Source organism: Pinus tabuliformis, chromosome 2_2 (genome assembly GCF_031772625.1).
Source record: "Pinus tabuliformis cultivar Carrire ecotype Pingquan chromosome 2_2, CPIR1, whole genome shotgun sequence".
Classification (NCBI taxonomy): domain Eukaryota; kingdom Viridiplantae; phylum Streptophyta; class Pinopsida; order Pinales; family Pinaceae; genus Pinus; species Pinus tabuliformis.
Window position 1 is genome coordinate 348776874 of NC_142300.1, and position 15275 is coordinate 348792148.

Genomic DNA, 15275 nt, shown 5'->3' on the forward strand with positions numbered 1-15275 from the left:
AGTTCATTATCTTGACATTCTTATGCATTAAATAATTTTCCACATTTTGAAAAACATAATTCCCAAATTTTATGAATCCATGGATATTCAATGTATGCTTTACAAAACGGGCATTTAGTCCAAAATAATGATTGTTGTGTGGAACTCATTTTTTTTTATTCTTCTATAACCCCTTTTTGTTTTTTTTTTAATTACTCAATATATAATATATTTTCCCCTTTTATGAGCTTTGAGAATATATATATATATATTTTTTAACTTCCTTTTCCTTCTTTTATTTTCAACTTCTAATACTTTATTTAACTTAACTTTAAAAGGTACCCTTTTTATATTTTTTTTTATCTCTTCTAGATCTAACCCTTTATAACTTGGATTGAGACTATCAATCTTTTTATAATATCACCTCCTTTATGAGGTATGCCCACTTAATTGCCTTTTAATTACCTTTCTGTGAATGGATCAACAAAACTTTTTTTCAAACTAAATGGCTCAATAGTCATGCCGTATGAAAAATTATGGACCATAATAATTAGGCACCTCAATATATTCTTTAATTAATTCAATGGTAGAGTCGACCACGCTGCATGGAAATCTAAAACGACAACGTTGTGGAGCATATTGCAAGGGAATATTACACTGCAATATGTTCCTTAATTAATTCGATGGCAGAGATGACAACGACGTTGACTATTAGGGCTCAGTTTGGTTCGTATTGGCTACAGAATATCTCCAGAAAATAATAATGGGATTGCTTGTATGGAATTTCAAACCTCAACTTTCTTTCTTTCTCAAAAATTGTATCGGCCTTGCGATTGCTTGATGGCTGTTAGTGGCCACTGTGATGTCTATGGTTCCAACTACGTATAGTCATTGTTGCTGTGGTGCATGGTAACCAAAGGTAGCTGGAAACGATACCAACAGTGGTGAGTCAAATAGACTGTAATCAACGAACACTGGCTTGTTGCAACGTGAAATAGGACGACGATGTAATTTAGTAGCGGACGACTGGCTGGGGTGGTTGCAGTCACGACAAGAAAGAGACAGCAGCAACAGGTGCACGACTGCGTAGGTACGACCTTTTTTTTCTTTGTTGGTTATATATATATATGTTTTTTTAATTTATTTTTTAATTTGTTTATTTTTTAAATATTTTTTAATTCCTTATATATATATATATATATGTAGTTTTTCCCTATATATATATACATGTAGTTTTTCCCTATATATATATATATATTGACTTCCCTTTTTCTTTCCTCTGATTTATTTATTTCTTTTTTTTTATAATTTTTTTATTATATATAATTTTTTTTTCCAATGGCCAAAGGCATGTAAGCGAGTCCAACAAAATGGAGAACCTCCAACTATGTAGCGAAATGTTTGTATTGCAACGGCAACAAGGTTGGCGAAAAGTTGATGGCCAAAAGCCGATGATCGAAGAACGTGGCTCTGATACCAATGTAACGAACAAGGTTCGTATACTCAGAGGAATGCTCTGATACCATTGTAACGAACAAGGTTCGTATACACAGAGGAATGCTGTGATACCAATGTAATGAACAAGGTTCGTATACTCAGAGGAATGCTCTGATACCAATGTAATGAACAAGGTTCGTATACTCAGAGGAATGCTCTGATACCAATGTAACGAACAAAGTTCGTACACGCAACAAAATATTCAAAAGATTTGGTATATAAAAATATCCATGATAAGACACTATATTATATATACAAATATTTGAATACAAGAGATGATGATTACAAATGAGGGTGAGGCCCTGCTTATATACCTAGGCAAGCACCCCTTCGCAATAGTCATGTCTTTAGAGACATACCTCTTCAATACTAATGATTGGTTAATTAATTATTATTTATATTATTTACATATATATTTTATCCATAACAGATACTTGATCTTACATGTAATGCATGTTAGTGTTGGTGCATTGTATTTTATGTTTGCCTAGCTAACATCATCATATCATGTTCTCATGCTAGAGTAGTTGCATTTAGACTTGCATCTTACTATCTTAGTATAGATTTACTTTTCTGTATGGATTATTAATTTGATGAAAAGCATGGGCAATAAAAGTATGCCCAGTTCACATGCTCTCAATAGTTGTATTGTGATGTGCAGGTTATAGGTCTACGGTCCCAGGAGATTGTTGGAGATAGTTTTGCCCAAAATTTTTGGGCTATTTAAAAATCCAGTTTTGTTGCTTCAGTGGTGAAAGCACTTGAAAATCCCAGTGAATTTCTTCTCACTGATTTTTCCAATATTGACCGCCCTCCACTTTTGCACCTGGCCTTCTGAGCTCTAGATAAATTTGTTCATCAATTTGGGAATTTCCCTTTTGCTGCTTCAGAGGAAGATGCCAGTAGATTCATTGATGTGGCAAAGGCTTTAAATTACAGTGACAACAACTTGATTAAGTTGGATGTCAATGAGATTGATAAAAATGTAAATGTGCTCAAGCATTTTGCTAGTGGTTCCCGTGCAGTGTTGAATCCCATGGAAGCCATGTTTGGTGGAATTGTTGGGCAGGAGGTTGTTAAAACTTGTTTTGGCAAGTTTCATCCACTTTTTCAGTTCTTCTATTTCGATTCGTTGGAATCTCTTCCTGTAGAACTCCTAGAGCCAAAGGATGTGGCGCCATTGAATTGTCGTTACGATTCCCAAATTTTTGTATTTGGAAAACAAATATAGGAGAAATTGCAAGATTCAAAAATACTTATTGTGGGTGCTAGTGCTCTGGGATGTGAACTTTTAAAGAACTTAGCCTTCATGGGTGCCTCCTATAGAAGCCATGGAAAGTTGACTGTAACTGATATGAATATGGATAATTTTGAAGATGAGGATGTGAAATTCTGTGTATGGAAACTAGAGTCTTGATTAGGGCAGGCAGTGATAGAAGACCATACAAAAGGGGCCAAAATAATAACATATCACATACCTCAAACATGTCCTCCCAAAACCCTAAGGCTAGATGTCATCTCCGACTATACTCAATTCTTGAGCGAAGCAGATATGAAAATTAGTTGGAAGCTCCATTGGAAGGATGGCTGGAAACCCTAGCTCTAGGGTTTGGATTCCTTGGACAATGGACATACTCCGCACTTGTTGGAGGTTTTTGAAGAAGCAGATCACTAAATTTGCCTTGGAGATCCCCGCTATTGGATTCTCCTCATCACACTAATTCTATTGATATGTGGAGCGCCCCGAGAGCCCTCGCGGTTTGTGAGTTATGCTTATTTAAAGGCAAAGAACCCAACTTGTGGGCATAAACCCTAAAAGATTGATGAAGTGGCACACTCTCATTGGCCAACATATTATACAAATCAGGAAATTAGGTTTTTCATCGTTAATCTGTAGTGAAAAATATTTTTGGAGGATCTCAAAGGTTATTTTTAATACATAAGCCATGAGGGTGCCTTAGACTTAAAATAAAAATTAAATGTCTGATTCTCAAAGGCAGACCACCTCCCACAAAAGGGGTTTTCCTCCAACAAAATTTGAATTTTAAATATGGCCTTTCTTCTTGAATCACTATGTCAGTTACCTCATTTGAAGCCCCTCAAACATCTATAAAAGGAGTACTCGATTAGCCTTTCTCAAGCATGGAATTGAACACATATCTTATGTGATTAACCTCTGAAATTCTCACTCCTTTGAGGAGGATTGCTACATCAAACGAAGAAGGGTAGGGTTTCTGGTTTTATTTTTGATCTTGCAACCTGGGATTCGTTGGTTACCTTTTACAGGTCTCGATCCTCTAGGCCATTAGACTTTGAGGCAAGCGTTTGTCATTACAAGCCAACGAAGATTGATTTTTGGTTGTTACAAGACCACTAGCTCATTTGACCATGTGGAGAAATTGTATATCGTTAAGGAGGTCAAAGTTTTTTGGGGTTTATTTGTGGTAATTTCCCTTGGACTTTAATTAGGTTTTCGCATATGGTTTATGGGATGCATTGGGCCTATCTTGCAGCTGTTTGAATGGTCAATAATAGACAAATCCTAAAGTAGTCTAGTCTCATCTCCAACTGAACTTCTTGGCTCTCTTAGGACAATATTTCTAAGTGTATTGAAACTTCGTTTCTAGGCTAAACAAGGAGATTTCTGCTCCTAAATTACCTGCGGCCTTGGTTGCTTGTGAAGAATGGCGCTTTGACCAAGTGATATCCTTGTTCATTATTTCGTTGGTAACTTCTGGTTTTTCTTGGCTCTCATAGGGCATATCTGCGACTCTTGTGAAGATCACTTCTGTGGCTAACTTTGTATATACCTCTGCATTTTTTTTGGTGTGGCATGTCTGCAAAAATCTAATTCAGACTGCTCTGTTTCTGGATGCTGCTTTTTCAACAAAACACAATCAAAAGTATGGTTATTTACTCAAGATCTGTGCGGACTTATTTCATGGATATTATCATTTCGAGTGTACTGATCTGAGAATTGTTGAGCTCTTGAATAATGACTCTTGACTTGGAAATTATAGTGATGCGTTTCATGAACTTCAAGCCCCAAGATTTTTTTAAGTCACTTTATCTGCTACACAATCGTTAACTGGGCTTGATTAAGGATTGTTTGCTGGATTGGACCTACATGCCTTGTCACTAGAAATCGTGTGCACAAGCTATGACTGAGAGAGCCTAATGTCTTGTTAATTTTGGGTTTCACTGCAGAAATGAAATGTGACTGATTTCAATTGACTCCCACAGACTCATTGATGAGTGATTTAATTGAACAAACACGTAAATTATTTTGGCCCATATAGAGCAAGGAAACACCGCGCAAATGGTTTGAGGTTTTTGGTCCATCTCGAAATATTAACCTGCCAGCTTACTTGAAGTCAATATAATATTGGATTCATATATTGAGCATGGGCGTATGATTTATAGTATATTATATTGGGTCATCCTTACTTTACCTTTGCCTTGAAATTTTCATTTTGTCGCATTATTAGTAATTGTGGTGAGGTTTCCTCGAAGGAATAATTTTGTAGAATGTTTTGCACAATTTGGTGAATTGTAAAACATTTAAATTGGCATATGATCTATTATGGTTAATTTTCTTTCTGAAGTCATTATTCACTCAAATTGAGATGCGGAAGAAGTACTAAGATCAGAGCTCAGAGACGAATCTTGTTGAACTAGTTGATGACTGTGCTTGCTAGTTGTGACAGTAACATTACAGGGTTAATTTTGGTTTGAGCAGTCAGGATTTGAGACAACAGAGGGGGGTTGCATGATTTTGTTGCAACAATTGAGATAGTGTAAGGCTGGGCACAAGACAGATTGGTGGCACCTAGGGTTGTGCTCGTGGGCACAAGTTAACAGTGTTAGCAATAGTAGTGTCACAAGATTGTGATGCCAGAGTAGAGACAGTGCAAGTCATTGTGTTAGTGGATTGGACATACTTTTGCTAGAGTTATTAACAGATATATCTATATGACGAACAATGTTGGTTACAATTGTGGAGCTAGGGTTTCAGCTGTGGAAGTTGAAATACTGCATTGACATTGACAACTAGGGTTTGATGTGCAGTTTGAGCAGAGGCAGAATTGATTGATAGTTTCTTGTATTACAGTATTGATATCGTGCACAGGTGGATCTAGTTTGAAAATTATGAAACGTGGTCCGCCGGTTGATCATGGTGGTAGGGTGGAGCAAGGCAGGAGAGTGGAGTCTCCTTCAGGTTGGAGCCTAAGAACACTTTAGAGGCAGGGTGGTGCTAGGGCAAGTTGGAGCCTGCACACGACGTTGGAGCGTCCATTTAGTTGCCGCTGACAAACAGGGCGTTGGAGCATCTTTCAAGTTGGAGCTTGTAAACCAGGGTGTTGGAGCGTTCTCCGAGTTGCAGTTGGTAAACAGGGTGTTGGAGCATCCTACAGGTTGGAGCCTTCTTCCATAGGGGCTGAAAACTTGATGTAAATCTTTGAAAAACAAATACTAAGAAGTGTTTAGTAGTTTTTGTCCCGGAGGAATTTCCACCTAAAAATCTCTGTCTCTACTATATCTGTTGTTATGCATTGTTGAATGGTATTGGTAAATTCTTATGTTTATCTGATGCTAATAACAATTACTGCTCTGCGAAGTTAAAAATATACTAATTGATAATAAATACTGATTCACCCCCCTCTCAGTGTTTCCAACTTCTCGGCCTCTTCCACAGAAAAAATACTATAAAGAAGATAGTCACAGATCTTTTTTGCTATGATTTGCTCCCTAATAACTTTGACCATGGATAAGAGAAGCAAAACTGTCATGTCCATCATATCATAGAGATAAAAATTCATGTCGCGGACAATGGATTCATCCTCAGACTTATTACCTAAGGGGTATAGAGGCTCAGAATCTTATACTACGTAACTACCTTCAGACTCCTTCCACAAATCAATGCAACAAACTTCGGACTTTGAGACATGGTCATGTCACTGTTTCACAAAGGTTCAGATTTATCACAAATATTCAGATCATCATTAGATAGTTTGGATTACTTCAGAGGTGACTTGAATTTCAGAGAGGACTTGTTACTTAACTTGAGAACCTCCGGACTTCTTCACAGAGATAATTCGGACCTTAGATATGTAACTCAGTTGACTGCTTTGCAACTCCTTCTAGCTCTGATACCATTTTGAAATTCGTTTGCAAACTAGATTTTGTGATCATGATAATTACTTGTGACTGTTATATGTGTTTTTATTTTAGCATTTACTTCATTCAATTAGGTCATCAAGCAATTATACAAGTACAGTGCACAAAAAGACAACATACACCGTTAATTAGGCCATTGGCTGGGGCAAAACCCACAAGGGAAAACCCAACAATCTTTTCCTTATAGAATCTTTGTCAATAAGAGAAATCCAAGTCACAGACAAACTGACCACTAGATGACCATTCTCCAAATCCCAAGTCAATCCTCCAAGATCTCTAAAATAAGCTGCCTCAAACTGTCCACAATTAGGTCTGCTTCTGTGTTCCATAAAGGCTAAACTTCATCTTCTGCTTCAGATCATTTCACGGATGTATGTTCTCTCTACTTCGCATTGTTCCTCAGATAATCTTGCACATATGCTTCAAAAAGCTCGTATTTTATGCCTCAGACTTCATATGCTACGACAGATGTATATTCTTGCAAGGTGTATTTTGGAGAGAGATGAGTGGTCTATTAATAGCCTTCAACAGGAGCGAGAGGGTGTCCATATAAGCAGGCCGACATGACTTCTTGGAGGGCCAACTTAGGCATTTGGAGAGACATAAACATACTATAAAATTCAATTTTCTTTTCTTTTAAATGTCTGAATGGGACAAGACAAAAACAATTTTTCTTTTGACTTTTTACATAATATTATGAAGACTGAACCTAGTTACAAAATTCAGCAACTGTTTCTGTGGAGAAGCTTCTGGAACTGAAAAAGACAGTTTTATTTTGTTTTTTGCAGAGCCTATACGGTTGTCTCTCTTTTTGATGCATTTAGAAATAAGACTATTGCTGAAGAATAGCAGTTTTATAGTTCTTTTGATAATTTTTACTGTTTGTTAAAAGTGTGGAAGCTTGTGGTAACTTAGGAAGGTCTTTTACATGAACTTGGTATCTTAGCATGTAGGAGATGGTTAATTGCCAATGCATTTAGAAACAAAACACTATTGCTGAATAATAGCATTTTTATAGTTCTTTTGATAATTTTTACTGTTTGTTACAAGTCTTGCTGCTTGTGTTAGCTTCGGAAGGTCTTTTACATGAGCTTGGTGTCTTAGCATGTAGGAGATGGTTAATTGCCTCTTTAGGTGCTTGCTTGGTGGAGTAAGTGATTGATGACTTCTTTTCGAAGTTTAACTTAGGAAAAGTATAATAATTAAAATTAATTAATTATTGTGGATTATTAAGATGTACTAAAGATAAATAATTTAATTATTTAAGCAACTTAGAAATGATCTCAACCATTGATCTCAAGTGAGGTGAGATCTAATCTCAACTGTCAATCACTTAGGGAGAGGTGAAGACATAAAGACAAAGAGGTAAAGACACAAGCCAAAAGGCAGCGACTGCATTTTGAGAAAGCCATTTTCTCAGAGGGAGAGAGCGATTTTCTCTAGAGAGAGAGGCTCATCTTGACTGAGGAGAAAGAGGAAGAGTGCAAGGTGATTCAGGAGTATTTCCAGGACACTGAGATTCGGAGATTGAGGAGGCCAAATTGCTGAAGTGTGAAGGAGGCTGCGAATTGAAGAGGCCAATTTGTCCAGGGCAAAATTGCTGGTGAGAGGTTGGACGAATTATCCAGGCCGAATTTCTTCAAAGGCTGATTTCCAGAGGTCCAAAATTTGTTGGGCCGATTTATTCTCAGTGGGGCCGAGTTACAGGTTCCAGTTATTGCATTTTTCTGTGTATTTTCTCTGTGGGTCAAAACCCAGATTTTCTTGCGATTTTTTGAATGAAGGAGAATTGTTATATGTGTACATTTGTTGTTGTGATGTGGTTGGTCTCTCTATTTTTATTTTTCTGCTGCATATTGATTTCTGGAAGTTAAAATGCCAGTGATTTTATTTTTCCACAATTCAGAAATTATTTGGGTAGTAAAATAAATTTCTGGGAGTATATAATTGTTGAGAGAAAATTTATCTAGACTGCTATTAGAAATTTAACAAAAAGCTTTTTCAAAGTGTCATCATGCATGTTGTAATTCACAAATGGTGCCCAGTGCAAACCTGTCGGCACTAATTACAGTGTCTGACCTGGAAGGGGCATTGAGTGAGGCACACAATAGAGGCAACCAACCAGCTAGGGGAATTGATGGCAAGGCCTTCTGCATAAAACTCAAAGCACTCAACTACTTGAACTAAGCCACTGGGCTATATGTATATTCATGTATATACCTCTTTTGAGGGACAAATTTCAAGTGAAATATGCCCTTCTGAAATTTACTCTAATTCAACCACGGGAGGCTCGTATGTTGTGTATGCATGTAGAATGGATATTTTTTTATTATATATAGATAAATAAAAATAGATTATAGATTATAGACGATGTGTGTGTGTACGTGTGTGTCTATGTATATGTATGTGTATCTAAATGGTTGACACCCACATGGACAGGGCCTGCCCTCTCCTCAAAGCATGCGTAGGTGATGTATTGGGCTTTAATTGTTTGTCAGGACAGATTATCTGAAGCATGCCCTAGGTCACTATGATTATGCCTTGCTACACGTGGCCAATCTGGACCTCCCAAGCCACTGAGAGAGAACAGACATCTAATAAGTGCAGAACTATGCTTGAGCTCTGGGTCTAACTATCTCAATTTGTGTTTATATGTGCATGCACTTATGTTTGCAGGTTGTGTGTGTGTGAGAGAGAGCAGTTATATCCACATTGCAGTTCAAATTGGTATTTTAAACAATCTCCCAAAAGATGAAATCATTGATTTGTGTTTCTATGAGGTGCAATATAACTAAAAGCCTTTTCCGTGATCTGCTCTTGCTGTTTGCCTATTTTAACAGAAAGTGTGCTGGTGACTTATCTATTTCAATTAGTCGGAAGTGATTTCATGATGTTTCAATGGCTTTTGTGTCATTAAATAACACTCTCTAATGGTCAGATGTGTACCACTATCAATATGCATACCTACCCAAGTCATTTTTCCTTAGCTGTTCTAATTGAGTAACAGTTTGGAGAGATATGGTATGTGAAAATAGCTTGTGTAGAGGTTGACTGGTATACACACACATTCTTTTTCCCTTACCATCTCGTAAGGACAAGGTGGAATTGGTCCAAGGGAAATTGTTTATTTGGCAAAGAGACTTTTGCCTTGATAATTCATTTTAAATATGTACTGATATGGTGCTTTTTCAATACTTATCAGGAGGAACTGCATTCAATGGAGTTGTTGAAGAACTGAAGAAGGTGACAACTCGTGTTGCACATGTTCTTCCTGTCTCGGATGATGGAGGAAGCACTGCCGAAATAGTTCGTGTGCTTGGTTAGTGACAACTCTGGATCTTATAAATTTGTTTAATGAGATATTCTACTGTCTGTTGTAAAATGATTCTGATTTTGACAGATGTGTTTTAGGGGGGCCGGCTGTTGGTGACATTCGATCAAGATGCTTAAGACTGTCTGATGAAAGTACATCTGAAGCGTTGGCAGTTCGAAGGCTGCTTGGTCACCGTTTATCTTTGGATCCCTTGCAAGCGAAGGCTGAGTGGTGTGTCGTTGAAATCTCTCCTAGTTATATCTGTGATCCCTTTATATTTGCCTATATTGCATATCTTTTCCAGTTACTAAATTAGTACAAGTTAAGCTGAAAAAGTAGGTTAAGAAGACGGAAAACATGGAAATGGAGCAAGTTGAAATGTAAATGACACTAAGAAAAGGCCTCCTGTTGTGGTTGGACCAACATGTGGAGTGGTGTGCAGATCGTTTCCTTTGTAAGGAAGAATATGATGTTGAACATCTCCCTCTTTGAATAGAGCATATAAATAAATAGTTTACTTCATTTTGAGATCTTGATAAATGGTTTAGCAGTATACTTCGTGAAGACATTTACAGGGTTGGTCACTTCCTTCATAAGTCAAAACCATCAATTTTTGTTTGTGGTTGCTTTCAGAGCTATCACGAGTTTTGAATTGACATTGTAGGCCAGACTAGTGTGGTCCATCATTAGGGTCAATTTGTGAAGCATCATATTTGCATTGTGGATGCCAAAATTTTGGTCTGGATTGTACATCATTATAACAGAAAATTCAGAGAAACTATTGAGATTGAAAAACGACTAAACAACCTAAATAGACATGATGCTTGGAAAGCCAGCCAGAATTGTCTCCGGACATTACCCAACAAGTAGTTTCAGATTTGACATTTTTTTATCTCCTTTTCTTTTTCTTTTCCCCTTTGATTGTTGTTTGTCACTTATATATCTTTCTTTTTCTTTTAGCATGTAGATTTTCCTCATTTTAAATTTAACCTATACACTCTCTTTTAATTTAATCCTATAACAAAATAAAATAAAATAAGACATAAAATAATACAATATATTATATTTCTTCTTCTTAATCCTTAACTCTATATAACTATAATAAGACAAAATAATACAGTATACTAATTTTATTTTTAAAATTTTAAAAAAGAATGGGTATATTTGTATTAGAAAGTTGCTGCAGTGGCACCAGTGAGCATAATAATACAAAAGTAAGGTAATTGTCTGAAAGGAAATCTTCAAAATTGTTCAAAATTTGGAGTGTTATCTCTCAATCTCTTCTTACAACGAAAAGTCCTAACCTCTATCGGGGAGAGCCTAAGAGTACTATCAAGCAACGTACCTGCTGTCACTTTGGTGTTCTTGCTTCACTATTTAGGCTAAGGAAATCCTAGCCTTGGGGGAATCCCTATCTCAACCTAAGCCTAAGAAGCTCAGTCACTCTCAAAGGTGAAAGTCCTAAAATTCCCCAAGAAGAAAGAATCTCATAAAGATCCACAATCACAAAGAACAACATTGCTAGTCCAAGTCCCAAGATGCCCAAGTAGGACATGTTGAAGTAGAAATGAGAGTTGATTGTGAGATGTCTCAAGCCCAATACGAATGTAAGAGATTTAGTGCAAGTTGAGATGATTCAAAGGGTGTATTACCCCTCTTGCTGGCAGGGGTACATATACTTTTTCAGTGCAACATTCATCACCATTGTAAGCCCAAGGTCACAAGTCAAAATCATGTAAAAGCCATGTGAGGTCCTGTATTAGGTATCCTAGACCTGGGTCTTGTCGGTCAGAGTCTGTATTTAGTTGTTTTGTCATACCATGCCCTATCTCTTGAAAGATTCGCCTAAGAACTCTCATCCCTCAACTGATTTGAGGGCTTTTTGTTGAAGAATGTAACTAGTGTCGGTCTTCATAATTGTATTTGTCAAAAGAAAATTTATTCTAAATGAAAAATATTATTGAAGCATGGGTTTCATGCTCTTACATTTATTTTCTAGGTCATAGCCTCCATTGAAGGCTTCTAGGTTTTGTCAAGAGTCAAAGGAGTCATTGTCATATTTATTAGACCCTTCTTGGGCTTTTGTATCATGTAAAGAAATTTATTTTGGAATGAAAGAAGTCATTTTGTCCCTCAATCCAAGATCATCCTCTTGCCCTTCGCCATCTCAGCCTTATACTTCTTCAGTGGATCTGCATCCGCAGGTTCATCCACCACGCTGTCGACGTACATCTTGAGGGCATGCTCATCTAGAAGGAAAGACATTAAAGCCTTCCAGATGACGTAGTTGGATGCTTCGTCCAACCTGTCCTGATCGCTCAAACCACTGGTTGCTATATCTTCCAAAAATGTCGAAAATCCCTACTTTGCTTCTCACTGCTGCTGCTCGGCCAATGAGAAAACAAACTTCTCAACAGGAGGTCTGTTGAGGAAAATTTCCCTCAAGGTGCTTCTCTTCTTAATTTTGACGTTTTTTAGCCCAACAATCTGCTTGTTGAAAATCTGCGTCCCACCAGCTCTCTGATGCTGAGGCTTAAAATTCGAATTGGAAGTCCTTCTCTCCGTTGAATGGCTTGGAGAGAGACTGCCTCGAAAATCTGCCCTCCCGGCTTGGAACTTCGTCAGCCCTCTGGGGGTTTCGCAATGTTGCATCCTGCAGCTTTTTCAAACTCCCTTCTTCTGCTCAGCGTTGGATCTACCGGCTCTACTCTTCTTGCTTCACCTGCAACTCCGATACCATGTCAAACTTCCTCAACAAGAATCCCTATTGCAGCGAACTGATGTTACTTCTCCTACTTGTTAATCCATACAAGTTATTTACTATGTTCTACCGTAAATATCGAAGTAAATACCACTGCGGCCTTCACTTAATTAAATTATAAGCGGAAACAAGATACTGAGCAAGAAAGAAAATACAACACAATAGACACCGTTATTTTTGGATAAATGTCCCCGGAAAAACCCAATGCGGGAAAACCGGTGCAACAACTCTGAGGGTTTATTATTATTAAGCAGTAGTTTTGAATACAACTCTGGATGCCCTTCTGGCAATCTAGTTACATAGAAAAAGACACTAGCAGAAAACTTAGTGAGATTACCTCACTTCACTCGGCAAATCTTGGCTGATCCGGCAACTGAACTGACTATCCCCAGCTACAACTGTGCTGCCCCTTCGCAGTAACTGCGTGGGCCTGCGTGGAGCTCTCTGAGGCTCTGCGTTAGCTCTGCACTAGGTCTCCTTGCCTCTTGGAGCTCTGATGTCAACCTTCTCGGCTGATACGACTGCTCCCCGACAAATTTCGGACTTTTGCCGGAAGATAACTCTGCCTCTGCGCTGGCCCTTCTGGCTCTGCGTCAAACACTACGTTGGTCCTCTTGGCCCAGTGTCAGTCCTTCTTGGGTATGCGCCAAGCACTACGTTGGCCCTCCTGGTCCAACGTCAATCCTTCCTGGGTCTACGCTGCCTCCATTGGTGCTTCTTTGCCAATCTGCTGAGTATTCGGGGTCACAGAAAAGATACTCCAACCCCAACTATCCCTGCCCCTCAACTACAAGAAATCTACTTGATCAAAATTTCCTCATGAGAACTTCTCACTTCAGAAATTCAATCTCTTGATCTCTCTCAGTGTATTTTCCAAATGACCCTCAAGCCCCTTATATCTTTCTGTTGAACAACCAAAGGCCTAGATTAACTCCTAATCAAAGTCTCACATCGTTTTGACTTGATCTCCGTCTTTTTCTAGAAGTTACACGTACAACTAGATTAATACCCATTAATATTTTAATTTTTCTAAGTTTAGAGTTAGGAACTCCATTAAAAAGATTAATTATCTTAATAAAATCGTTTATGGGTGAAATTTCCCAAAACACTTTCTGGGTTCTTTGGAATACATGAGACCAAGCCTCCCTGTAAAATTTGAGGCTTAGATCACATCCGATGCTACCCCAAATCAACACTCCCTCTTAGCGAGGAATGTGCTCTAGTAATATACTGCTGTTGTATACTGCTCTAGCCTCTGACATTGAAGCATCGTCCTCTGTGCTGCTGATGTCTGACATGTTGTCCACCAACTACCGCGCTGTTGCTGTATTTGTATTGTTGCCTATGACACTACCACTGCCAATACTACATCTGTACTACAACTCCCTCTCAAATGCTGCATCTGCTATGCTGCTAGCACTGCCACTGCTAACACTGCATCCGTATTGCAACTCAGTTGTTGAGAGAAGCAACTGAAACACATCCAAAATACTGAAGTAGCTATGTTCAGTATGATACCACTTGAATGCTGGAACTGATTGCTGCTAGTCTCTGTGCTGACCCTCTGAATCTACTGCGCTACTGATGACCTCTGCTCTATGCCATTTGCACTGCTGTCAACTTTGCTCTGCGCTGTTCAGTCTCTGGCGCTCCTAGCCACTGCAACTGTCTCCCTGACATTCCTCGGCATCAACCGACACTAGTCCATCCTGCTACTACTGATCTGGTCTCCCGTAGCAAGGTATTGATCCAAGAGGTGGACTCCTCAAGGATCCTGCCCATCTGTAGCTCTTTCGGACTACAACTCCAAATCAACCCACCTTCCTCCTGGAGGTATCTCGGCTGTTATGGCGAACTCCTCCTGTTTGATCTTCGCAGCTGCAACCTTAGGATCGTGCTTCTCATCCTTGTCCTTTTTCTTCAAAGGACACTGGGATTCATAGTGGCCCATCTCGCCAAATCTGAAACACTTCACCTTTGAGACGTCCTTCTTTCGTCTTTGTTCCCCATGTTGTCCCTTTGATGCAAAGGGCTGCATTATCCTCCTCCTCCTTGGGCTTCGACTCACTGCTGCTACTGCTTCCGTCAAGTTTGACCTTGACTAGGTCTCTCCTCAGCTCCTCTTGTTTCAGAGCTGCCCACATCTCATCCCAATTAAGCAATGCTGCTCTGCCCAGGATACTCTGGACAAAGGCTTGCCACTCATCTGAGACAGAATTGAGGGCCAGTCTAACCAACTTTGAATCCTGAGGTGTATGCCCCGCAATCGACAACTCATCACGGGTTTCCTTCAGCTTTGTGAGGAATGGATCCACACGCTCTCCCTTCTGCATATGAGCAGATCTCAGCTTCTGCTCCAAGTACATTTTCCGCTTCTCGAAAGATCCTTGATATAATGTGGCCAAAGCATCACACATCTCCTTAACAGTCGCTCTGCTAGCAATGTGGCACACCACGTGATCCTTGACTCCATCCAGGATCATCCTCTTGGCCTTTGCCATCTCAGCCTTGTACTTCTTCAGTGGATCTGCATCTGCAGGTTCAGCC

At 38.8% G+C, this 15275-nt stretch overlaps 1 protein-coding gene across 1 annotated transcript in view; it reads left to right on the forward strand.

Moving 5' to 3' along the window:
• MEE18 (maternal effect embryo arrest 18) overlaps positions 1-15275 on the forward strand; it is a 433784-nt gene that overhangs the window by 32820 nt on the left and 385689 nt on the right. Inside the window, 2 exon segments of the mRNA XM_089404666.1 lie at positions 9857-9973; positions 10066-10198. Of these exon segments, the coding sequence (XP_089260792.1) occupies positions 9857-9973; positions 10066-10198 (250 nt within the window).